This window comes from Triturus cristatus, chromosome 12 (assembly GCF_964204655.1).
Source record: "Triturus cristatus chromosome 12, aTriCri1.1, whole genome shotgun sequence".
NCBI lineage: Eukaryota > Metazoa > Chordata > Amphibia > Caudata > Salamandridae > Triturus > Triturus cristatus.
This window is the reverse complement of record NC_140595.1, coordinates 311,523,799-311,551,052: the sequence shown is the minus strand read 5'-3', so window position 1 is coordinate 311,551,052 and position 27,254 is coordinate 311,523,799. Positions and strand designations below refer to the sequence as shown.

Genomic DNA, 27,254 nt, shown 5'->3' with positions numbered 1-27,254 from the left:
TAAAAAAATTTTCATCATAAAAGTGAAAATACAATAAACATGGCCTATATAACATCATAAGTAAAAGGCGATAATACACCAGCCTTACTTAACTGACAAACATAATAAAACTGCACAATATAAAAAAACAGTTAAGACTCCTCTTGTTTACTCTGCCTTCCACAGTCTAACCACACCACCCCAGCCTTATTACAATCAGGGATAGTTTACATATCCTTTGGGTTTACCCTCCAAGGGGTACTACTATCTACAAGATGTATTAGGATTTTAGTTTTCGCATCCTTATCCTCCAAGCACTTCCTATAAATTTGGCAACACCACATACTAACGAAGGAGAGGATGTGTCAGTGCTTAGAACCCGTATGGCCATTATATGGCATCTAAGGCCCAAGCCCTTACATAAGGGTTTTAACCAGATTCTCCTAGGTACCTTATATGCTGGGCAAGCGAACATAAGATGCGCCACGGACTCTATAGGGGCTGCGCAGCACGGACAGGCCTTTGATAATCCACCATGAATATTCCACCCAAAGGTAAATGCATTTACAGGGAGAATCCCAAACCTGGTTTTTAAGTAAAGTAATCTATCCAGGGGTTTCTCAATAAAGTCAAGGAATGGTTCAAATAGCCTAGTCCCCTTAAACTCAAGGAAGCGCTCTGTGAGAGAGCCCCCTACATTTCTGCCCAAGGTCTCCTGCTGGACCCTGTCCCAATACAACTTCTTGATAACAAGTTTAGGTGGCGGGGATTGGCTCTTCCAGAGGTCACTTAGGCCCAAGTAACCAATCAGGTTCCTCAGATTACTCATCCACTTGATCCTATTACCTTTATCAAGCGAAATAAGTTCATCCAGGGCAGCTGCATAGTTCCTGAGCTCATCAGTCCTTCTCAGTCGTACCCAGAAGAGTAAGGGGCGAAGGCGCACAATTTCTTTAAGTGGGCGCCTGCCCATGTCTAACCGTAATGGTATTAATGGGGTAGAAACCGGAAGAGCGACCAAATCCCTCAAGAACTTATTTTCTGCAATAGTTAGATCTGGGATATTCTCGAACCCCCAAAGTTCCGAACCATACAGGGCAGTGGGTAAAATCTGGCTTTCATAAATTGCGAGGGCAGGGGCTACAGGTTTACTCGCTGACGCTCTGTGCGCTCGCATAACCGCCCCAGCAACTCTTTTAAAATTTAATTGCATTTTCGCCAGGTGATCGTTCCAACTCATCCGGCTGTTCACCCTGACCCCCAGGTAGTCAAAGGAATCCACCATCTCCAAGGTCTCGCCATTGAGAGTTAAATTATTCCTAAACTTTTTGGAAGGGGATAGGGCCATGAGTTTGGTTTTGGAGGTGTTAATTGTGAGTCCCCTGTCCTTACAAAACTCACTAAAGCGATTTAATAACTTTTGTAGACCTACTGGGGATTTCGATATCAAGATGGTATCGTCCGCAAAGAGAAGGGTTGGAGTTTTTTCCCCTGCCAGGGATGGTGCATCTGCCGACTCTTCCCTCAGATAGTCCACCACACCATTCACAAACAGGGAGAAAAGAGTCGGCGCCATAACACATCCCTGCCGAACTCCCCTTCTCACCGGCACTCTCTCGGTCAACTGACCTTGGGCACCCCACCTGATTCTTGCATAGTTCCCCTCATGTAACTTTTCTATGAGGTCCAGAAGCGGGCCCGGAAAACCCATCTTTTTCAAAATATCCCATAACCTAGCCCGAGGGACCAGGTCGAACGCCATTCTGAGATCTATGAAGGCCAGGTAAAGGCTACCATGGTTGATTTTCACCGTTTTCCAATAGATCGCAAACAGGCGGAAGACCTGGTCCATCGTACCCACTTTTTTCCGGAAACCGGCCTGGAAATGGGAAAGAATCTGTTTTTCCTCCATCCATACACCCACTCGCAGGATGATGACCCTGCCAACCACTTTCTGGATCACGTCAATCAGACTAATCGGTCTGTAGTTGGCAGGGTCATCCCTGTCGCCCTTTTTATAAACGGTAATCACCTCTGCACCCTTCCAAGAGTCTGGGACAGGATGACCCTTGGAGATTAAATTCATTACTGATGCAATAAGTGTGGCCCAGGCTGTGGGTTCCTCCAAAAGCAGATCCCCCGGGATGCCATCTTGACCAGCAGCCTTCTTTGGAGTTAGATGTTTTATAGCTAATACTACCTCCGAAGTCAAGAATGGCTCCTCAAGAGTCGCTATGTAAGGGGCCCTGTCACCGGGGACAAGGGAGGGAGTGTTAATTGCATCCTGCCCACCGTATATATGTAAAAAATGGGAATACCATTGTTGGCTAGTGATGTGATTTTCCTAATGGGGCCTATTAAGGTTTCTGGCCTTGTTAATCAATTCCCAAAACAGCGAGGCATTTTTCAGTTTAGATGCATCTTTTAGGTCCTGCCAGAACTGTTCCTCCCACTCTTTTTTTGCCCGCTCTTGCTCCTTTGCATATTCCCTCCTAGCTAATCTAACTAGGGGTTGATTCCTTTTGCGTAGGGCTGCTGTTAGCTCCCGTCTTTTGGACCTACACTTTGCAGAATACCAGGGGGTACTGGGTTTAAGTGATTTTAATTTGGAGCTCTGTGATAAAAAATATTTACCAATTTCCTCAATGGCATTTTTATATATCCGGGTAAAGGGCGACTCCTTAACTTCCCCGGTTCTTAAAGTTAATCCCCCCAATTCTTCGGTCAATTCGTCAATGTGTACCTTTATCCTTGCCAATTTAGCTGGGTGGGAACTGACCTTATCCCATTTCAATCTACGGTTACCATCATATGGGACCACCTCTTTTGTTAACTTCAACGGGGCCAGATTCTTGACATCTTTTAAATTGCTCCATCCTAATGTCAAACATAAGGGGTTATGGTCACTATCCTGCGAAGGAACCACCTCCATGTCAATTAAGTCGCACCACATGGTGACATCCATTAGGATATAATCTATTCTAGACGGGCCATTGAGTCTGTTAAACGTCATGGCTCCGTCTCGATCAGAGGATGACCTACCATTCAATGCTCTTAAATTAAAATCCACGGTAAGAGCATTAATCTGTAGAGCCTTTGCTGACCATTTTTTTATCGGGGGTAGTAGCAATGTGGGGATAGACCAGCTAGCATCCTCCTCCTCTGTGCCCATGGGATCATCCCCTCCTAGGGGTTCAAATGTGCAGTTAAAATCCCCCCCCACCAATATTTTAGAATTTGTAGGGCAGTTTATTAATGCCTGTTCTAGCAACGTAAAAGTACAAGACGATTTATCTCCCGGAGTTCCTCTGGCATAGATATTAAATAGCTCAATCCTGCTATGTTTCGTTTGACCATCAAATGAGAGGTGTTGGATATCCCTAGAGCCCGAGTCGTGTGTTGAAATGTTCCAATTTAAGTCTATTCTTATCCATACGTGGAGACCCCCTGCTGGTCTACCCTTGCCACAACTATAAGCGGGTACCCAAAAGGTTGCATATCCATCTTTATATAAAGGTGATAAGCTCCAGGTCTCTTGGAACATACATATGTCGAACTTTCCAATAAAGTTGTTCCATTCTGGAAGGGCCAACTTTCTCCCTAACCCGGCTATATTCCAAGATATCAGACGAATAACCTCCTTGCCAGTATTGGGTTCGGGAAGAGTAGCACCCTTATCGTCAAACGATACCCGTGGGGTCATTTCTTTAGAGGTTTCAGGGGGGTCTGTAAGGGTTAGGAAGTGGCTTCCATTACCAGAGCGGTCCATTGGCAAATAGTGGGTGATGGCATAAGGCCTAATGCCAACCACACTCTCAGGATCTAGTGGAATAATATCCCTAGAAGGAGGTTCAATGACCTCTTCACGGAGCACATTTATATTACCCTGTACCCCAGTTGTGTCAAGACCTCCCCCGTTGCCCTTCACAATCTTTAAGCTTCAATCACAGTCGTCCATGCCCGAGAAAACATCAAACCTATTTGCTAGCTCCAGGGGGGAAAAAGCTCTTACGTGCTCCAATCTCTGATTGCTAATCCTAATACCTCTAGGAGCGATCGTGGTCCATCCCTGGGAGTCAGGTAGCACTTTCCTGCTATATACTGTTGTAGGAATGATTTGGTGAGCACTGGACATATTCCTAGCATGGAATTGAGGGAACACTAGAGTCCTAGGATAAAAATAAGTCAAGGGACGGGGACTGATTCTGGTATTGCTATTTCCCACGGGCCAATTCAATATAAAATCAACCACTCCTGGGTCTCTAAAATTAATCAAAACTATATCACCCTCAATATCTTTACATTTGCTACCAAGCCAAGGGAGACGTCTAACATGCAGTATCTCTCCATTAAAGCTCTTAGGTATTGGTCTGTGTATACTTAACCAGTGTATAGTTTTATTTTTCAACTGGTGATAGTCTTCTCTTATATTATCTTTCAATATCGGAACACCCGTCAAAACCACCACCAAGGGCACAGCTTCAGGGGGTAATTCTACCTGAGGACCATGATTCCCTAAACCTCCATTCCGACTGACCCTTCCCTGCTCCTGATGTTTGGGCCCCACTGCATCAATGATGTTCCCCTCTAGAATTTCAATGGTGGATTTGTTATTTAAATGATTCCCAGTTGGTAATGACCCTTCTCTATGATTATCCAACACTAAATGATTGGAAGCCTGTGGAATGTTGTTAATTACAGGGGGTCTTTCTTGTGAGACATTAATAGGGGGTAGCGGGGCCAAGGAAGTTAGCCTATTCACTTGATCCCTGTCCGCAACAATCATATTTCTCAGTGCGGATTCAACATCCTCTAACCTAAGTTCCAACCTTCTCAGACTATCAGTAATGGGAGATATAAAAGTCCTGAGCAGATCCCCCAATTTAGATTGAAAAGCGGTGGAAAGCAGCACCGACTGAGATGGATCTTCTAAGGATACATTGGTCAGGGGGTTATTTGCTACTTCAACTAAGTCTGAAGAAGGGAGTAAAGGGGTCGGTATAGTGCTGTTATCTGGCCCGGTGTCTGACCCCAAATCCTTAACATTTGGAGCCTTAGTGTGTTGACCAAAGGATAAGTGATTGGTCCTAGATTTAGTCAGGCCTACCCCCTCCTTGCGTCTTATTTTCCTTGGGGGAGGACCATAAGATTTCCCCTTGGCCAGAAACCTAGCCTTTTTCCCAATAGTTTTTACTCGGCGTGACGGTTGTATTTTGGGAGCCCTAGGACTATCTGTGCAGTTTATAGGGAGTGAATCGCTAATAACATGTATACTAGGGGCACAGTCAGTTGGTGAGCAATCGCGTAATAAAAAAGGAACACTGTCTTGAGTAGAAGGGGGATCATGGGTACCGCTATTACCATCTTCTTTCTGGAGACTTTGGGAACTAAAGATCTCAAGAGGCTTACGTTTCATGTTCTCCACTGAGCGACGACGCTCAGTTCTGCGTTCATCCAATACAGAACCCCTTCCTTCATCCGTACTGATCCTTTTAAAGTAACTGTCTAGTGGGCCGTTTAGCACGCCTCCCGACTTCTCCCCATGAGCTTTGTTTCCAATCATGGCCATATCACAAATAATATGATGTGATAACTAGGGAGATAATATCCGAGCCCTGCCCGGCCTCTTCCGGCCTCTGAGGGCCTAAGAGGGCCCACCCTTTGCCCAGGCTTAGCCCCGGGCTATGTCCCGCGCGCGTCCCGCTTGCGCGTTGAACGGATTTGCAGCTATATGGGCGGAGGGTGTTGAGGGGGAGGGGCCGGGAAGAGGAGACAGCTGATGAGGCCGCCGAGCAGCCTGGTCCTCGCAGTCCCGAGCAGTAAGTTCGCTAGTTAAAAGCACTCCCCACAGCGTCCACAATGTCCGTGGTGACCTTGTTGTCAGCAGCAGAGCCCAGGAGGAATGAAACTGATGGCAAGCCTACGAGCGGCACCCGCGAAGCGGGGGCCGCGAGGCGTTAAGTACCTGCGGGGGGAGGGGCCGGGAAGAGGAGACAGCTGATGAGGCCGCCGAGCAGCCTGGTCCTCGCAGTCCCGAGCAGTAAGTTCGCTAGTTAAAAGCACTCCCCACAGCGTCCACAATGTCCGTGGTGACCTTGTTGTCAGCAGCAGAGCCCAGGAGGAATGAAACTGATGGCAAGCCTACGAGCCTGTTTGCTTTATTTTGAGTCCAATAATGTACAGTGGCATTTTATGCTCTTGCATTTTCTGATTTGAGGATCTCTTTGACCGTCCGTGGTGACCTTGTTGTCAGCAGCAGAGCCCAGGAGGAATGAAACTGATGGCAAGCCTACGAGCCTGTTTGCTTTATTTTGAGTCCAATAATGTACAGTGGCATTATATGCTCTTGCATTTTCTGATTTGAGGATCTCTTTGAGACCCATCACAAACCAGGAAATGAACAAATCGAAATTAAATGACTGTATACTTACCCAAATGTTAGAATGTTAAATGGTCACATCTCAGTAGTACATAAGGGATTGATAATTCTATTCCAAAATGCATGCTTTGTAGGCCATCTTATATAAAAGATGTGCATAACAACACTTGCAGTTGGGGTGGTTCTATAAAGATAATTTGGTGATTTACAATGATTTGAGTGGTGGTGCGTAGACGGCTAAATAAAGTGAGAAGGTGGGATATTTGTTTTCACTGGTGTAGATCTGTAATGCTTGCCCTTGAAGGATTACGGCTATCCTGTCCAAGCAACTTGCACCGACCATATGTTCCATATTCAATCTATCTGTTAACACAGGCAAGATCCCATTGGCTTGGAAAGAGGCCCAGGTTATGCCAAATCAGAAGAAGACACACCTGTCTCCCTTGATCCTTACGAATTATTGCACAATTTCACTTCTCCCCTTATTGGGTAAGCTGTTAGAAGGTCAAATTAGCAGGCAACTCACGGAATATCTTAAGAGCAATAAGATCTTGGACCCATCACAATTTGGGTTTTGCCGCGCTCACAGTAGAGTCAGCCTGTTAGCTGTGACTGACCAATTCAGATGCTCCTAGATGCAACATTCCTTCCATCTTTGTGCTGTTGGATTTATCCACATCATTAGATGCTGTCTCTCATCCCAGGCTAATCCATAGGCTGCAGGAGATAGGAATTAAAGATTTTCTTTCCAACGGTACCTAAACAATTTCTCTGGGTTCTTATAAATCCCGCATTATGTCATTCGACAAAGGGGTGCCACAGGGATCCTGTCTTAGCCCTACCTTATTTAACATCTATGTGGCTACCCTTGCTAAGATCATCAAACCCTTTGGATTCAATGTAACATCTTATGCAGATGCTACACAGCTAATTGTCTCCAGTGATGAAGATATGGCCAAAACGATATAATTTTTTTCAGGCGGGATGATAGCAATTGCTGATTGGATGATGGTTAACTGCCTTCAGCTGAATGCTGGCAAAACTGAAATTGTGCTGTTTGGTAGGGCCCAACAGCTTTGGTCCTCTGATTGGTGGCCTTCAGAACCTGGCATAGCTCCAAGTCCTACACCAGTGAACACAAAATCTGTTTGTCCAATTGGACCAAACTCTCTCCATGAAGGAGCAGGTTTCAACTACGATTGGCATATGCTTCTACACAATGTGCCTGCTGAGGAGAGTTGTTACCCTCCTTCCTCTCTCTGTGAGGCGAACCCTGGTACAGGCATTGGTCGTCAGCCCTTTGGGCTATGGCAATGCACTTCTGGCCTCAGCAAATTAAATGTTGTTTTCTAAACTCCATGTGGTGCAAAACACGACCTCCCGTCTTATCTGTAATTCTCCAACTGGAACTGCTTCTTCCCCTCTTCTGCTCTCCCTGCATTAGCTACCAGTCCGTAATAGGATTATTTTTAAAATCTGTTTTCTGACAGACAATTCTTTACTTGGAAAAGATCCAAGCTATCTAGCATCCTGACTTGTTCATTACTGCCCTCCTAGCCTGCAGATATCTAGTGACAGAGTGCTGTTGACTGTCCCACATGTCAGAAAACCTTACAGGAGGCAGATCCTTTTCGTATCTTGCCTTCTGTATTGGAATCGGTTGCCTCTGCACATTCGTATGTGCATGGATCATCTCCAGTTTAGAAAACTATTGAAGACAGTGCTCTTTTAGAACAGTAATTCCTTGCTTGGCATGTGCTTCTGGCCAGGCGCCGAGATACCACACTTGGGGTGATTCGTGCACTGTATAAATTATATTACTCTTAACATAAGTTACGTTGGTGAGGTTTGAAACTACATTTAAACTCAGTGGAGGAGGCGTGGGGAGCAATCCCTGCAACTGTGATCATTCTTTTGGCTCCCTATGGAGAGCTGTAGCCTCAAGTAACTACTTCCCACCCGGTGACTCAACGCTTCCACATCTCACCTTTTAAACCATTCTTCCAACCAAACTATCATGTTGAAAACATGGCCATTTTCTAGATAACTGCACCACCCACATCCTGACAACAGTGCCCCAAAAACAGTCGCACTCTAAGCGCAATCATCAGCTTACAACCCACGAATTGCAGACAACTCAGCCAGCAAAGTGTTTTCGATATGCAGGTAATCTAAGAAGGGTTGGCCTATGGTTCGCCATGCATTAGATAGCTATATACTTGCGGATATAAACGTTATGGCCCACAATTATACTAAAACTATAACATGCAGCGGTCAGCAGCAAATTATTACTTAAACCTCTTAAATTCGCATAAGACATATCTGCTGTTAGGGTTGTCTACCACCATCATTGTTCAGCCTTAAATAAGACATCAACAAATGAACTGGCGTGGAATAACTGAAGAGATCTGTCAGACATTGCTGGACAATTCAGAGGACTTTAATATAATCCACTACTGCAGGTTCCAAATATCTATAGAATCTGACCACTTCTTTACATCTCACAAAGACACTCAGATATGGGATGATAATAAAAATGCTCATCCCAACAGATCTCTCTACTTCTCTCTCCCTTCAACCATGATAGATCTGGATGTCAGATTGGACAACCCAGTGCAGTACCCAGCTAAGCTGCAGACTACAGAGTAAGAAATATCATAAAGGGACCTGCAGAACTTTCCAAATGTGGCAGCATACTGAAAAACATAAAACTGCATATCTTTCTCTCACACTTCTTCATCCAGCACACTGCTACACGCTGTGTCCCATGAGATAACTGGACCTCAGTGGTCATCACGCACAACATGGAAACACTTCCCACACAGGATCAAAACAAAGACGACATTCTTCCAACCACAGACTCTATGAAGTGTAGCATGCTACAACCACGTAGACAAGTGCTTCAGTGTTCCCCATAGGACTATATAAATGCTGCAATACAATACACTACAATACAATGTGTAAGTGGTAGATCTTTCGGACATCTTATGGATAAAGCTCACAACTCAGTTATGTTCCCCGTCAGGTCCTTCCCTTTTAATCTTCCATCAACAGCCTATATCACATATTTTTCTGGCATTTAATTTCCTCCTCTCAGTCTGAGAAGCAGTCAAGTGCCAGGACACCCTTTTGGGTAACATGCACCTTAGAAATGATCAATCAATCACTCAGTTAGAGGATTTCCATTTTTGAAGAGTTTCACATTAGTAAATAGAGCTATCCAGTGTCTTATGTTTTAGGAATCTTAAAATGTTGGTTTGAAGAAGGGGTGTAAGGGAGAGGAATGAACGAATTGAGTATAATTTGTGTTATGAGACCAGGCACCAAAGGGGTCAAGCGCAAGCAGCACCAGCAGACAGAGAAAGAATGGTTAAAAGCATAAGAGAAGCAGTCAAGTGCCTCGCCGATTACAGCTTGATAGGCAAGACTAAGAAGCATGGAGGAATGGAAAACGGTGTCAAATACATCAAAGAGGTCAAACAGAAAGAGAATAGAGGAGAGGTGTTTGCAGGTGGCAGACGTAAGGAAACTAGAGCTCTGAGCTAGACCAGTCTCGGTCTTGTGGCATTAGCGATTTTTCGATTGCAGAATATTAAGTAAACTAAAAGAAGAGAGGTAGTAAATGAGCCCCCTGAACACCTGCATTCTTTGTTTAACTTCAGAGATTGAGACATTTTATCTTCTGGAACATTGTTGTTAATCAGACATAATTTCTTTCATCAGGTGGCTGAGAAAAGAGCTGCAGCTGTGTCTTAGCATTATGACAGTGGCAGTAGTTTTTAGGATCAAATCCAAGCTTATAATTGAGTAAGATGCTAGTGTTACAACCTGAGGTGACAAACAAAAGTATACAAAAAAGTGTTGGATGGAATGCTTGAATTAATCTCAGACATTGGTAATTACTCGGGCCGCATCCCAATCCATAGTTATTTTGCACACCATGCCACCTTAGCTTGGTGCCAGCTACATGCAAATCAGTCTTGACTCTGCTCCAATGGAAACAGTCCCTTCTGAACTGCTAAGCCAGGTTCTCCCTGAACCAGAACAGAAGCAACCCAGGGCTGGTTTTGCCTAGTAATGGGCTAATCAGCTAAGTACAGCTTGGTTCCAGTGACAGAGTGTGCACGGGGCACACATCGGAGCATACCCATCCCACTTAGTGCGACACACTAAAGTATACAAAAAAGTGATGGATGCAATGCTTGAATTATTCTCCGCTACTAGTAATTGCTTGGTGCCACATCCCATTTCATCGTTATTCTGCACCTCATGCCCCCTCAGCTTGAATTCAGATATATGCAAATAAATCTTGGCCCTAATACAATGGGAACAGTCCTGCCTGAACTGCCAAGCCAGGTTCTCCCTGAACCGGAACACAAGCAGCTCAGGACCGGTTTCACCCTACTTAGCTCTCATCAGCCAAGTATGGCTTGGTTCCAGTGACACAGTATGCACTAGACCCATGTCTCGGCATACCCGTCCCACTTAGGGTGACAAACAAATGTATCATCCCAATCCATCATTATTTTGCACACCATGCCAACTCAGCTAGGACTCAGCTATATGTGAATAAGCCTTCACCCTGCTCAAATGGTAACAGTCCAGCCCGAACAGGTCCCCCTTGAGCCAGAAGTAAACCAGGACCTGTTTCACCCTAGTTAGGGCTCATCGGCCAGGTATAGCTTGGTTCCAGTGATACAGCGTGCTCGCACCTCAATTAGGGTTACAAACAAAAGTATACAAAAAAGTGATGGATGGAATGCTTGAATTAATCTCAGCCACTGGTAATTGCTTGGGCCACATCCCAACCCATTGTTATTCTGCACCTCATGCCACCTCAGCTTGGACCCAGATATATGTAAATCAGTCTTGACTCTGCTCCAATAAGACTAGTCCTGCCTGAACTGCCAAGCCAGGTTCTCTCAGAACTGGAACACAAACAGCCCAGGACCGGTTTCACCACAGTTAGGGCTCATCGGCCAGATATAGCTTGGTTCCAGTGACACAGTGTGCACGGGACCTACGTCTGGGCAAATCCATCTCATTTAGGGTCGACAAATAAAAGTGTACAAAACGGTGATGGATGGAAGGCTTAAATTAATGTCAGCCGCTGGTAATTTTTCGCCGTATCCTAATCCATCATTATTTTGCACACCATACCACCTCAGCTTGGACCCAGCTATATCCGAATCAGTCTTGACTCCAGTGGGAACAGTCCAGACCGAACTGCCAAGCCAGGTCCTCCTTGGATGATGTCACTTCTGGAGTGGAACACCTGCGGCATGGAAAAGGGGTATGGCCATCTGTCATATTATGCCATCCACACCTATGTTTGTCTTTGACAGAAGGTATCTAGTGCTACTTTTTTTAAAGAAATGTGTTACCATTTTAGGTGTCCAATACGCTACAGAAAACAAGGATGATTTCATTTTCTACCAAAAATATACTTTGCACAGTCTACAAGGAAGCAAACATGTTAACTTTTATCTCAGAGGGGCATTCAATATCGTCCAAAAAGGAGTTGGGCTATACTTTACCCTCCCTAGACAAAACACAGAGTTTAGGTGCAGTCACCTTCCGGTACTAGTATATAGGGAAATTTGATTCAAGCATCGATCATTCACATTTATTAGGTGGTTATTAAGAGTCTTATATCATACATTGCATACTTATCGTAATTACGTGAATCGTGCATAAAATCCATCTGCTTGCCGACAGACCACACTAGGGTCTGTTATCACATAAAGCATATAGGAAGGTTCGAAGCAGCTTGAGGGCTTATGGAGCACAGCTGAGAAGTTTTTGATTCTTTTGTGAAATTTTAAGTGTTTTTCATTTGCCACTGATGGCTGTAAACTAACAATTTATCCATATAACAACCAATTCTCATAGAGGCATGCCGGGGAAAGGAAGAAACAGGAAGTATGTCACATGAGCTTCACATAAACAACCAAAAACTTATTTAACCCTCTTAATTCAGTGGAAGATTGGCCACCATCTGGAAGAGGAATCAATTGCAGGTTTTGCTGTGACTAGACTCATTGGAGGCCTCTAGAGGAACTGGAAAAGTAACATCTGGGAAGGAAAGCCCCTTGCACCCAAAAATTGGAAGGGGAGGTAGAGGCATGCCAGTCAGAGGAATGGTAGCAAAGGGGCACCCTTGAGCTGGCAGAGGTTCGGAATCCTAAGATGGCAACGGGGGCACCTGGACATGACTTCAATGGAGCAGTTGAGAGGCTGCCTACTCCCCGTTGGAAAAGACTGACAACTTGGATGTGGCGTAACTGCCAGAGCTGCTGACTTTGGAGCTGGGAAACCAGGTTTGAGCCTCTCCGTCGGCTCAACATCCTGTGATTCTGGGCAAATCACTTAATTTCCCATGCCTAACAAAAGATAAATGTGTCCTTGCTCATATAAAGCGCGCCAATACCTTGAGGTTGAGTTCAAGCTATATAAAACTGCAAAAGAAAATACACCTGGTTGCGCTGGATCGAAGATATGACTGTGCGTAAAACACACTTGAAGTGGAAATGGGCAGGTGGCACCTGCGTCCAGGTATAGGGATTAAGGGTGGGCAGTGATGAGCATGTTGACCCAATGGCCACATGCCTCTGGGAAGCAAGGAAGAAGAAGGAGGGCACAAGCCAATAGGCAAGTGTAAAAGTTTGCTCCCCCAGGGTAGTCTCATGAGTGCATAAGACTGACATTCATTAAAAAGACCCAGAGACAGATTGAAAGAGAGTGCCTCATCTGGTAGAGTCAATACTGACAGAGGGATAAGTTGAGGCGCTGTTGCAAGAAGGAAGCCAATGTAGTTGTAAGCAGCTAAAAAAATGAAGCGAAGCAATAGTAGACTATATAATGTCGCAGACAAGCCAAAGAGTGGTGCTCATGTGTGAAGGAGGCCAGATGGTGACCCAAGCCAACTAGAAACAAGCATTTGCAATGCAATAGGTCTCGCATTATAAAAGTGTGAGCAGCTGGCATTGCTAATAATAATGCAACACTAGCTATTGGCTTTGTAAATGATAAATAAATGCCATTATGTGTTTGTTTTATAAAATAGATTAAAAAAGGCATTGTCATGAACAATGCCAATAGCTTAAACTTTTGCAAATGCGAGACCTATTGCATTGCAAATGCTTGTTTCATCCGACTTAAAGTCCTGGCCACATAACTTTTAAATTGGTTTTGTTACCGCATGGAGCCACGAAGCTACCCTGGCAAAAAGACTAATAGCTGGATGCACACTTTGCTTTAGATGTAGTGCTAGTCATTGTACGCTACTCAGGGGCATTTAAATGGGCCAAAATCTCTATTTAAGTCTGGAAACATTATGCATCCTGCCCGACCTGTAGTGACGCCAGTGTTTTTTTGGGGGGTGGGGGGGTTCATTTTGCATCTTTCTATATAGCGCGCACTCGACCCGAAGGTTTTTGTGCGCTTTACGTATCATCGTATTTACATTAAACATTTATGCACGGGGAGATGAAGTGATTAGCACAGAATCACCGGCTGTGGACGCGACCTCGAGGCTCTATCCCTGTTTTCCTGCACCAAATTCGGCATTTTAATCCGACAGACCACATCCCTGTGCGTGCTTTAGCTTTGGGGCTTAATGGGAGACGCTGTAAACTGCCTTCCCGCTTTCTGTAATATTGTAATGAAGGCGCCTGTCCCCAAATGTGTTTTTCTGAAAGCCTCCCACAAAGAAAGCGGATTTATTATTCGCGGTGCATTGTGCACCTCGCATTTGAACCCCTTGAGTTATTGTCCCGGCAAACGACTGAGTTTGGGGAGGAAGGGGAGGAGCGGCACTTTGTCAGTTAACGGCAGGTAGTGCTTTACGTTGCAGCCAGAGGCCCCGCTTGTATCATTTTGTGTGTGCTGCTGACACGTGACCTCTGTATTTTTTTTTTTTCCTCCCCTTGTGTTGTGGCAATGTAGTCCCCAGTGCCCTCAGTGTGTTTTGGCTCCAAGTTTCCTAAAACTCACCAGCTGGACTGTTTTGGGATGTGCGCAACCGGACTCTGTCGAATTTGTCTCCTTTTTTTTTTTTTTTTTTTTAATGTTAGAAGTAGTGGTTTGTACTCACCCCTGAAATGTTCGCGTTTGAAACACGACGCGGACTGCTGAGGCAGTATTGTATTTCCCGGCGAGCATGTGTTTGTGAGCAGTTGCGAAGGAGAGGTTCGAGTGTTGTGATTTGAATCTAAGGTAAGTGTACCTTTTTCTGGTGAGGGAGTAAAATGTTATTGTTTTTCTGAGAGGGGGGGTGGGTGGTGCGTGAGCGGAGAACCTTGCACCGGGATGGCCAATCCCATCCCCCCCTTCAATGTGTGTCTGCCCCCCGTATAATGCTGCCTTGAATCGGCTTACTGCCATGTATGGGCTATTAAAGTTGTGCTGCTGCCGGACCAAATGCACGTTTGTTTCTTCATGGAGTGCACTGCCAGGCAGAGAGAGGGTGTCCCAATTAACAGGTGGCGGTGCAACCCCCCCCCCCCCCCTCCCCCCCCATGTGTGGCAGCCTGGCCTGAAACAGTTTTACGGGCACCCACACAGTGCCACCGAGTACTTCACAGGTCTTTGAAAGGCCTATTGCTTGGGAATGGTGCTTTGTTGGTTTGTCACCCCTTCTAGTGCCCCCTGCCTCTCCACGCTGAGTCTTGCTGTAAGATTTCGGACGTTACACAATTGCAAGGCCTGTCAGCTGAATCTCAGAGGAATCTTGTTTGTGGATGCTTGAAACGTGAGGGGGGAGACTAGCCTTGAAATCGGGAGTCTCCCGCTTAAATCGGGAGGGTTGCAGGTCTGTCCTTGTGACCCTTCGTTAAAGGAAACTGCTTGTGCTGTGTCCCTCCTCAAAATTGATTTTCCAAAATTTGTTGCAGGTGAGCAAAGAGTGCCCGATTGTAGGAGCCTCCTATTCCAGCCCCCTGGCCCGTACACACCTGTCCCCTTTTATAGCGCCATGTTGTGGAATTTAATGTGGTGTGTAACTTACTGCAGTCTCACAGTGTTTTTTTTTGGTAATGTATCTCCCCCAAAGCTGCCCTTTGTACGGGCCGTCGTGATTGCGGCCAGTATGTAGTCACCGTGTACTAATGCCCTTGTCACATGACTATGAATGTTTTCTTGTTACTGCATGCAGCGACTGAGCTACCTGGCAAAGAGAAGGAAACCTGGAAGCACACTTAGCTTTAGATTTTCTGCGAGTCATTTCACGCTAGTCAGGGGTATTATAATGTGACCAAAGCTCTATGGGGCATATTAACAAGGCAGGCGTGTAAATTATGGGCGCTTTAGCCTCGGAAAACTGCCGCTAAAACGGCGATGATGGGCGTGATAATATGCTCTATGTAATTTAAGTTAAAGGCCATGCTAAATGTTTTGGACATATAACATGGACTTGAATTGGAATTCCATAGAGCGTATTATTAAGCCCTTTATCGCCGTTTTTGCGGCTTTTTTGGGCCGCGAAAGCGGCGATAATTTTTTAGCCTGGCTTGTAAATATGCCCCCAAGTAACTCCGGAGACAATTCGCACCCGAACAAACGACGAGATGTTTGAACCCTTCCAGGTGTTGTGTGGAGTCACTCTAGCATGCGCAGACTGTTGCAGGCATCGCCAGGGTGCACCAGCGACAGTGTTTGAGTGTTTCTTGCTAATGCAGTTGGGAAAGCTGTGCTACGGGTCTGATTCGCAAGCCCTTTTCCCCGGCGATAGACCTGCGGCGGTGCAGCCTTGTAAACTCCCCCCTTACGTTTGCTCACCCGGTACACAGTGGCAGTAGTATCTCCCTTGAGGTGCGTGAGAGTTGTTTTACGAGCGTGTTGTCTTGTTGCAGAGGCGCAACGTAAGCCAAATTTCGCGGGGGGTGGGCTTAGAATACATTTTTTTGGGGGGGGGGCTGAAACGTTAAGCAATAGGCAGCGTGGAGCTGCAGGGTCTCGTAAAAGGGGTGACACCACAGCGAGGCCTCATTAACATGCAAATGCTCTTTAAGACCTGTGAACTGCAGCTGGCACGATGACAGGGTTAAGAGGTGTAGAGAAAGAGGGTTTAAGAGAGGGATAGAGAGAAAGCTGGAGAGAGAGGTTTAGAGCTAGAGGTACAGAGAGGAATAGAGTGTGAGTATAGAGAGCGATGGGTAGAGAGACAGGTATACTGTGAGCAGAGAAAGAGGGTTTAAGAGAGGGATAGAGAGAAAGCTGGAGAGAGAGGTTTAGAGCTAGAGGTACAGAGAGGAATAGAGTGTGAGTATAGAGAGCGATGGGTAGAGAGACAGGTATACTGTGAGCAGAGAATGCAGGTTTAAGAGAGGTAGATATGGGTGGAGAGGAAGAGATACATCTGTCTCCTCCGTCTCTGCAAAGAGGTGGGGAGAGAAGGGAGGGGGAAGGGCAATCTGAGGAGCAGGCTCTGTCTCCTCCGTCTCTGCGAAGAGGTGGGGAGAGAAGGGAGGGGGACAAAGCGGCGAAAGTGAAAGTAATCGAGCAGAGCATCAAAGGACTGGGTGAGAAGGGAGGGGGGAATGCAATTAGCAGAGGAGCAGCTGTGCACGTGCATGTGATCTCGTGCACTCAAGGTTTAGGCCAGCCAAAAGACTGGGTAGCACTTTGAAAATCCCACATATAAAATGTCTCTTCGAGCCTTTGGCTCGCGAGACCTAAAAAGTGCTACTGAAATGGGGGATTTAACTTTATCGTAGCATAACCTCTGAAAGGAAAAGCTAGGTGTGGGCCGAATTTCGGATACCATGCACAGACATATGGAAGCAGCAAGATGCATAGACACCAGTAATAATCAAGTGCCACCAAAAAACATGAAGGTTGTGAAGTGCCGATGTACTTAGATAAAGGAAGCTTAAATTAAATGCCCATGCTCCACAACTGCTGTTTAATGGGTCAAGAAAGACAAGGATAAAGAGAACAAATCACTCAAAACCTGAAAAAAGTCCTGAATTAGCAGGTAAGAGGATTTTCAGGAGAATTTAGGAATCGTCATGCAGATGACTAGAGTTGAATCCTATCCCTGTCCTCAGACATGCTCATAGCCAGTGCTTAATGTGAGCCGGTGGTTGCCAGTGGGGCGCACCAGCACTCAATGTTGGGACCGGCACTTGTTTTTCTTATCAGACAATGGCCAAAAGCAAGAGAGGAAAAACAAACTAGGGGAAAACGAGAAAGAGAAAGACGGAAAAACCTTCACAAAAAGGGGAGAGCAGGAACCTGCAAGAGAGGCATGAAGAGAGAGGGAGTGTCTGGTAGTGGATCGAAAGCTGCATCAGGCGGAATCAAAGCTAAACAACCTTTGTATTTGGTGCGCCAAGATTTAATAGCACCGATTGTGGGCTTGTGAGCAGAGCTTTGGGCTCTGGCACTTATTCTTTTACAAATTAAGCACTGCCATAGGCAAAATCTGAACATTTACAATCGAGTGAACCAGCCACCTTCAAAGCTTACCAACAGTTTTATTTATCACTCTCTACTAATAGATGTGTGGCGATCCCTCAGCCAGGCCCAGACTGGGAACCCAAAGCAGCTCATTCAAATTTGATGGAAGGTGATGGTAGGTTGGGAGGAGGAGGAGGGTGAACTGATGCTTTTGCTACTGGGGGCAAATATTGCAGCAACACTGCAAAACCGACCCTCAGTGACTAAACTGGCCCCCACCCTTCCAGCCTCCTGGGGAAACGCCCGATGCTCGTTACGGCCAGTCCGGCCTGCATCAGATGTCACCCTTGACGTTTTATTCCTGCCTCTAGCTCATCTGCCTACGTTTTCCCCCATCATCAACCCCTCTAGACCCTTTCTCTTACCACCCATGTTTTCCATTCCTCTGTATAACACGGGGATAACGTGGTTCGTTTTCACAAGTGAGGCATTACTTCCGCCTTCCGTTTTTAGGACTAGGAGTGTAACTGGTGAGAGTGAACCCTAAAATGCATTTGCTATTGTTATACATTTTTTTAAAAAAGTTTCTGATTTTGACCAAATGAATATCCACGTAAACCCACTTGACGAATGAATGTGTATTACTTGATAAACACCAATAAAGGTGAATTAAAAATTAAATTTCCTGTTTTTATTCAAATCTAGATTTTTCTCACCACTGTAGTTAGGAAAAAACACTTATTCTATCACGGTCAATAACAACACAAAGTATGTATGACTGTATTACAATTAACTCTGCTGATGTTGTGAAACTACTGAAACCACTCACTTAGTGTCCCAGTGTATAAAATGCATAAAGCTATGTGTCATAGTCTTATGTCTACGATGTGGGTGAATTATGCTCTTTCAGCACTTTAGCTTCCGGTGAAAGTATGACTGAAAATATACTAAAAGCTTGCATCTTCTTATGGTGCAAGGAGGCCAGAATATTTGTTTTATCCCCACCAAATGAAATGGTCGGTTATAGGATATTCCAATTTTTAAAAACGTTTTTGGCTATTTATTAGGGTTTATTTAAAATCTTGCTATTAGTTGCCATTACTGTATAAAAAGAATATTCATCCTTCTGCCGCACTTTTTAATCTATTGTTGTATTTTAGGAAAAAAAGGGAAATATTCTTTGTAGTGTATTTAACATTGTCTTTTTTACTGTATTGATGCATTTTGTGGACCTCCGTAGGAGTTCCTTAACAAATAAAACCTTTTCACTTTGTCCACATAGTGCTGATCAACCCACATGCGCCAGCCACACTGTCTGTACTGTTTTTGTTTCGCATTGGAGCAATACCCTTGAACTCAATTAAATATTGGGATGGCTCTATTCCTTTACTATTCTAAAAAGCAAATTAATTTTGGTTTTTGCAGTAGTAACTCTCCAGCGTGGGAGTTATACTCTCAAGTGTTAAAGTTTGTAATTGTTCACAGAATGTTGTCAAGTGAACTGCCCAGTAATGCCTTTTCCTGCCAATGGTTTATGATTCACTCACCCTTTTAAGTAGATTGACGGTTTTTGGGTGCATTGTTCTAGAATCTGGTGAATTCAAGGCATGATTTTCACTGCAGGGAATGTCACGGTCAAATGTAGTATGTTGGATGTTTAGGGTGGGGTGGAGCACCCCAAAAGGGTCAGTTGGCAGCAGCCAGTAAGAGCTACTCGGGGTAGTAGGGAGAGAACCCCCAAAAGGGTCAGTGGGGGTGAATGATTTGCTCTGCATTCCATCCATCATCTGTGTCTCTTTTGCTTTCTCACCCTAAGTCCACCTGGTATGCCCAGATGTGGGTCCTGGGCAGTTCAGAATGGACTGTTCCCATGAGGCACCGGGTCAAGACTGATTTGCATATGGCTGGGTCTAAACTGAAGTGGCATGGGAATCAAAAGAACAATGGATTTAACCCAGATCTATTGACTGGGGGTTTAATCCATCATTCTGTTGCTCACCACACCACCCCCGTTTGGACCCAGCCATATGCAAATCAGTCTTGACCCTGTTCCTTTTGGGAACAGTCCAGCCGAACTACCAAGCCAGGTTTTCCCTGGACTGGAAACAAGCATCTTGGGACCAGTTTCAGGGCATCGCACTTCATTAGCCAGGCTAGCTTGAAACCAGTGGTGTAGTGAGCACGAGACCCACGTCTGAGCATACCCTTCCCACTTAGGGCGACATACGCAAAAGAAACAATTGATGGACGGAATGCTGGACAATGCAAACATTCACACCCAGTCACAAGGATCTGGGTTTAATTCATCATTCTTTTGCTCACCACACCACCCCAGTTTGGACCCAGCCATATGCAAATCAGTCTTGCCCCTGTTCCTTGTGGGAACAGTCCAGCCCGAACTGCCATGCCAGGTCATCCCTGGACTGGAAGCAAGCATCCTGGGACCGGTTTCAGGGCATCACCCTTCATCAGCCAGGCTAGCTTGAATCCAATGGTGTAGTGAGCACGGGACCAACATCTGGGCATACCCTTCCGACATAGGGCAACATATGTTAAAGAAACAATTGACGGACAGAATGCTGGACAATGCAAACATTCACCCCCAGTCACAAGGATCTGGGTTACATCCATCATTCTTTTGCTCACCCGACCACTCCAGTTTGGACCCAGCCATATGCAAATCAGTCTTCACCCTGTTCCCTGTGGGAACAGTCCAGCCCGAACTGCCAAGCCAGGTCATTCCTGGACCAGAAACAAGCATCCTGGGCCCGGTTTCGGGGCATCACCCTTCATCAGCCAGGCTAGCTTGAATCCAGTGGGGTAGTGTGCACGGGACCCACGTCTGAGCATTCCCTTCCCATTTAGGGTGACATATGCAAAAGAAACAATTGATGGATGGAATGCTGGGCAATGCAAACATTCTCCTCCAGTCACAAGGATCTGGGTTTAATCCATCATTCTTTTGCTCACTACACCACCACAGTTTGGACCAAGCCATGTGCAAATCAGTCTTGACCATGTTCCTTGTGGGAACATTCCAGCCCGAACTGCCAAGCCAGGTCCTCCCTGGACCAAACACAAGCATCATGCGACCGATTTCAGGGCATCGCCCTTCATCAGTCAGACTAGCTTGAATCCAGTGCTGTCGTGAGCACAGGACCCATGCAAATCAGCCTTGACCCTGTTCCTTGTGGGAACAGTCCAGCCCAAACTGCCAAGCCAGGTCCTCCCTGGACTGGAAACAAGCATCCTGGGACTGGTTTCAGGGCATCACCCTTCACCAACCAGGCTAGCTTGAATCTAGTGGTGTAGTGGGCACGGGACCCACGTCTGGACATACTCTTCCCACTTAGGGCAACATATGCAAAAGAAACAATTGATGGACGGAAGGCTGGACAATGCAAATATTCACCCCCAGTGACAAGGATCTGGGTTAAATCCATCATTCTTTTGCTGACCACTCCACCCCAGCTTGGACCCAGCCATATGCAAATCAGTCTTGACCATGTTCCTTGTGGGAACAGTCCGGCTTGAACTGCCAAGCCAGGTCTTCCCTGGGTCAAAAACAAGCATCCTGTGAGTGATTTCAGGGCATCGCCCTTCATCAGCCAGGCTAGCTTGAATCCAGTGCTGTAGTGAGCACAGGACCCATGTCTGAGCATTCCCCTCCCACTTAGAACGACATATGCAAAAGAAACAATTAATGGATGGAATGCTGGACAATGCAAACATTCACCCCCACTGACAAGGATCTAGGTTTAATCCATCATTCTTTTGCTCACCACACCACCCCAATTTGGACCCAGGCATGTGCAAATCAGTCTTGACCACGTTCCTTGTGGGAAGAGTCCAGCCCGAACTGCCAAGCCAGGTCCTCCCTGGACCGGAAGCAAGCATCCTGGGACCAGTTTCAGGGCATCACCCTTCATCAGCCAGGCTAGCTTGAATCCAGTGGTGTAGTGAGCACCGGACCCACGTCTGTGCATACCCTTCCCACTTAGGGCAACATATGCAAAAGAAACAATTGATGGACGGAATGCTGGACAATGCAAACATTCACCCCCAGTCACAAGGATCTGGGTGTAATCCATCATTCTTTTGCTCACCACACCACCCCAGTTTGGACCCAGCCATATGCAAATCAGTCTTCACCCTGTTCCCCGTGGGAACAGTCCAGCCCGAACTGCCAAGCCCGGTCCTCCCTGGACTGGAAGCAAGCATCCTGGGACCAGTTTCAGGGCATCACCCTTCACCAGCCAGGCTAGCTTGAATCCAGTGGTGTAGTGAGCACGGGACCCACATCTGGGCATACCCTTCCCACTTAGGGCAACGTATGCAAAAGAAACAATTGATGGACGGAATGCTGGACAATACAATCATTCGCCCTCAGTCACAAGGATCTGGGTTAAATCCATCATTCTTTTGCTCACCACACCACACCACCCCAGTTTGGACCCAGCCATATGCAAATCAGTCTTGACCATGTTCCTTGTGGGAACAGTCCAGCCCGAACTGCCAAGCCAGGTCATTCCTGGACTGGAAGCAAGCATCCTGGGACCGGTTTCAGGGCATCACCCTTCACCAGCCAGACTAGCTTGAATCCAGTGGTGTAGTGTGCACGGGACCAACGTCCATGTAGATGAATGACTGCCTTGCTTCCATCTTTGCTGCTGCCAGAGAAAAATAACATACATTGTGTAGTTATCTAAAACACTTTGATAGCATTCCAATATCTTGTGTGTGCCCCATGAAAGGTCAATCATTGGCAGCTGGATAAATAAACAAAATGATCACAGATGCAGGGCAGGCACTTTTTGTACACCAATTCTGCCCTATCAAAACGTACTCCTAGCTCCCAAAATGTGGGCGGAGCCAAAGCCCCTCTCCAGGAATGCTCACTTTATTGTCTGGCAGCAGCTGCGCTGTCAAGCCAGACCATAAAAAAGACACCTTTGGTAAAAGGCTTATATCATCTGTCACCTATAAAGGGCTTTCCAGCTCCCGATGTCCGCCTGGACTAGTCATAGAAAAGACCGGCCATCAATATTGACAGATTCATAAGTCTCCAAATCCCCTCTGGGTACAACGCCCTGTCGCTCCCTAGCGGGTCTTCCACGTGCCTCGCATATAACAGCTGAAGAATAAGCCGCACTCAAAAGAATGTGGTTAGTTGCTCCCTATCAGTGTAATGCCTGATTTTAAAATTGTGATGCACTTTAAAAAACAAAATTATCACATTTGCAGGAACTTTGCAGTACCACAAACCTGAATGGCCGCTTTAGTTGGTTTGGCTTAGTCTAGAAGTATGCTTGGATTGCAAATGCCTACAAGGGATATACCTGGAAATCTCCTGGTTTACTCCCAGGCTCGCTCTTGGAACTCAGGAGTAAGCCTGCAGTACTACGAGAGTAATTCACAGACAAATATTTTTAAATTGGGCCTTTCATCTATATAGTCTTTACGGTACTGTTGAATATTCATGTGCATCCTTTTTCTAAAATTTTTTTAGCTTTAAAACGATAAAATAAATCCAAACGTGAAAGCAGAGGCGTAGATGCCAATAGTGCAGCAGGTGAAGTGGCACTGGGCACAAACGCTGTGAGGGGTCCACTGCACCCCAGTTATAGATTTTTTCACTGCCCAGTAGAGGTCGATGGGGGCCCATTTTCCTTGTTTTCTTTGTGGCCCATGGCACCCTTGCTAAGCCACTGCATGCAGGATAACTAATGTGTCAACAATTATACAAGCACCTATATTCCAGTAGAAGTGGCAACTTTCCAAGCCAGGCCCTCTGTGGGTATAAGCAGGGCTTTAGGTGAGCCGGTCCCTCTGGGTCTTAGATCCAGTTGCAATCATAAACGGACATTCAAATGGTCCCTATCAGGCCTTATATTCATGTCCTTAACTGTACTGGCAAAAACACTGATCGATTTCTGAACAACGAAAGTTAAAAACGTAAAGGTAATCAATGTCAGCTATTTAATTCCTGATTATATTTCACGTGCTTTACTTAATCTTGCATTCCTATAAGTGCCAGCTACTGTATTTTGTTTGGTATAGCATGTTACTCTTGTATAGTGTATAGTGCATAGTTTGAATATGAGTGAACATAACAGTAGTGATTGAGACACTCTGAAGACCACTACCCCCTCCACAGGCCTGAGTAAAGTTTCATTCACAGTCGTACAATCTAAGAATTGAAACATTTTCAATATTATTTACCTCGAAATCATTGTTACTAGTCATTTATCGTAAACAGCTAACAACCATTGACAAAGCCAATAGTCTTGGCTGGTTTTAGGTGTATGTCAGTTGTGTTAATATCTGGATGCACTAGCAGAAAGCTCAGAGAGGCACCAAAATACCGTTTGTGTGCCAGACTATGGGAATCACAGAAATGTAGTTTGTGTTTAAACCACTCCCTTACTTACATAGGCCTCGCCCCTTTTAGAGACCACCCACACACAATGTTTTCATCGCACTTAAACCCTTGGATATGAGTGAGATGTTCAGCAGGGCTCCCTGCAGGTGGGCAAGAATTGTACTTATAGGAAAAAGCATAGTATAAAAAAAATGATACAAGATAATGTTAGAATCATTATTGCTTGATTAGATGGTCAAGAAAAGCAGCATGTCTACAAAACATTACCTATCTCTTCACAAAGTAACAACTTAACACCTTTTCTGCCTGTGCTTCCGGTGACCAGCATGCCGTTTGTGCCAAAGGAGACTTTAATGTGCGCGTCGGTATCATGTACTCGCGTGGCGAGAATTGTCATTAATATAATTGGCCCCTTGAGTCGATGAACAGTTCATTTCATGCTTCACAAAGACTCACCCTCGTCACTTCCGGCCAGGTCTGTGGCCTCGACGCTCAAGGTGTACCGCTTTGACGTACTTGTTCTCAGTGACGCATCCTGCAAAGTTATCACGCCTGAATCCTCCTCGATATGAAACATGAAATTATTGGGAACAGGAGGATCTTGCTCAAGTATTTTATAACATAATTTCGCGTTGTCTGTGGCGGGATCATCGGCGTCTTCCGCTCTCACTAGGACAATTTGAGTACCTGTCAGCACAGAAATTGTACAGGATGAAATGTCAGATCAGAAAGTCCACGTAAATACCATCTAAAACATCCCTGTGCATCAGTGCACTGCCTGTGCCAAACATAACATTTCAAGTCATAAAGTGTTCAGCAGATGCTGACTTAAGTTTTGCAGCTTTTTTATTTCATTTTGTTTTAAATCAATCCATGCTTTTATTTGAGAGTTTAGTATATTGACACTTCCTTTGAATAGTAAAACAATAAAACACTAATGTATTTATTTTCAATATAATCAAAATTGGATAATTCTAGAAGACGATTATTTGGTGGTGCTCTCTGTGTCACGGTTGATTGTCAAATTGTACATGGAACAAATCAAACAAAAGCAAATAGGAGTGTAAAACGCAGGAATTAACATGTTTGGTTAAATTATGGGTGCTAATCCTCAAACTGTATCCTTCAGGTTCCCAATTTTTTGACTGTGGAGATTTTTTTAAACTAACTATTGATTATTGATAACAATTTTTACTTAATGATACTTTAAATTGTTATGGTATTTGAAATTGCATGATTCTAAATACCATTTCCATGGCTTCGTAGGGCATTCGCACACCGGGCGCCATTATGTACAGAACTGGGCAGGTCATCAGTGGAGTCTGGTGTTTGTTCAAGGTGCAATATTAGTAAACAGTATGTTCAACTGCTAGTTTGGAAGTGGTTTGTGTTGATTATTGTGAAGGTAAATTGTGCTTGCTCTTGAGAGAATTTGTACAGTCCGAAGTGTATGGGTGGCTGTAGGGGAGAACTCTCTTGTTTTTCTGCACTGGCTGTTTGTTGGTCCATTGTTCCAATGAAATAAAGTGTTTTCTATCTATACATGAGAGTCCAGGCGGGTGATAGTGATGTTATACACACAGGGGCAATGGGATTATGGTAGACATACTGGAGTGGTCTTCCGTGCATGATATTGCTGTGCTATGTGGTCCAGCTGCCCTGTTGTTCATTTGAATGTGTGAGATTGACTCGTGTACTGTATTAGAATGTACATTTGGCGATAGAATGTCGCTGGAAATCAAAATAAACACTGATTAGGGGCAACCAGACATATGACGGGAGTGTGTGTGTGTGACACTGAATGTTAATACTGTTCTACATGTGAGCGTGATCAGTGTGTCTTGGGCTTCACAGATAAGAGCATCTTAAAACGTGACATTTTACAAGCCAGAGCTTGTGCAAATATAAATCTGATGCCCAGCAGAACTTTCTGCAGGGAGGGAACAAGTCTGGTTTATAGGACAGAGTAGAGTGTGAACAGTTGGGTGCAACATGATACTTTTTGAATCATTACCTAGCTTGCCCCTTGCCTACGGCCTTCAGTTCCTGCTTGTTCCAGACTGATCCAGTGGCACTGCAGATTCTCAGGTTTTTTCGCAGTGGTTTTCCCACTCACCATTCTTTCTGCCAACTGAAGCCCCACCTACCCTAGGACCTACTTAATGCAAGCTGCAGCCCGACCGCGCAGCAGACGTGTGCAGTGTGCATGCCCCTGGTGCACCGAAGGCACGCCAAAGGAAAGCCCGTCTGTGGCTGAATAGCACCCAGTGTCATGACCCCCGGCCCTCCTGCCCCCCGAACATACACCATTGCTGAGCTCTACTCCCTCGACTCCGGACTTTGCAACCAACACTGCCACGCTCCACGGTAGGACCTTTCACCTGCACCCATTGCCACTTCACCTGCCACTGCACCCACGCCAGCCCTATGACCTGCCCCACCCCGAATACACCACAGACACCACTTGGAAAAAGCACCAACTTGCATGTACCCTTCTCTACACATGCTCACTAAGCAAGCATTCCACTGAATTATGGGACTTCATCGCCACCCTCACACCCAACATCATCTTCCCCACTGAGACCTAGCTCAACCCCACATCCGCCCCAGACATTGCCACAGCGATCCCAGACGGATATAAAATCACTCACCAGGACCGCACCAAGATGCCGGGAGGAGGAACAGCCATAATCCTCAAAGAGACCGTACAGTGTACCACCACCAACAACACCACCGCCCCCATGGAACATCTCAACTTCAAGCCCCACACAGACGACAAGCCAACCATCAGAGGCACCCTTGCATACCGACCCCCAGGCCCGCGCTCCATCTTTTGCAACACCATCACAGACTTCATTGCGCCCCTAACTTTAGACTCTGTGGTCAACACCTTCCTTGGTGACAAATCGACAACCCCAAGGACAAAACACCGCACACCTCCTTCACACTATGAGCAGCCTTGGATTGACCCACATCATCTCCTTCCGTGCACACACCGCAGGACACACGCTGGACCCAATTTTCACCCCCAGCAACCACACAAAATGCAGCTATGTCATAGAACTCACATGGACTGATCATTCCATTGTCCAGTTCAGCATCTCCACCCCCCCG

The 27,254-nt window shown here is 45.6% G+C and overlaps 1 protein-coding gene across 1 annotated transcript in view; it reads right to left on the bottom strand.

The window, feature by feature from the left end:
* Positions 1-27,254, bottom strand: part of CDH16 (cadherin 16) — a 622,060-nt gene that overhangs the window by 339,015 nt on the left and 255,791 nt on the right. The window contains exon 10 of the mRNA XM_085637354.1: positions 24,597-24,827. Within this exon, the coding sequence (XP_085493480.1) occupies positions 24,597-24,827 (231 nt within the window). The remainder of the gene's footprint in view (positions 1-24,596; positions 24,828-27,254) is intronic.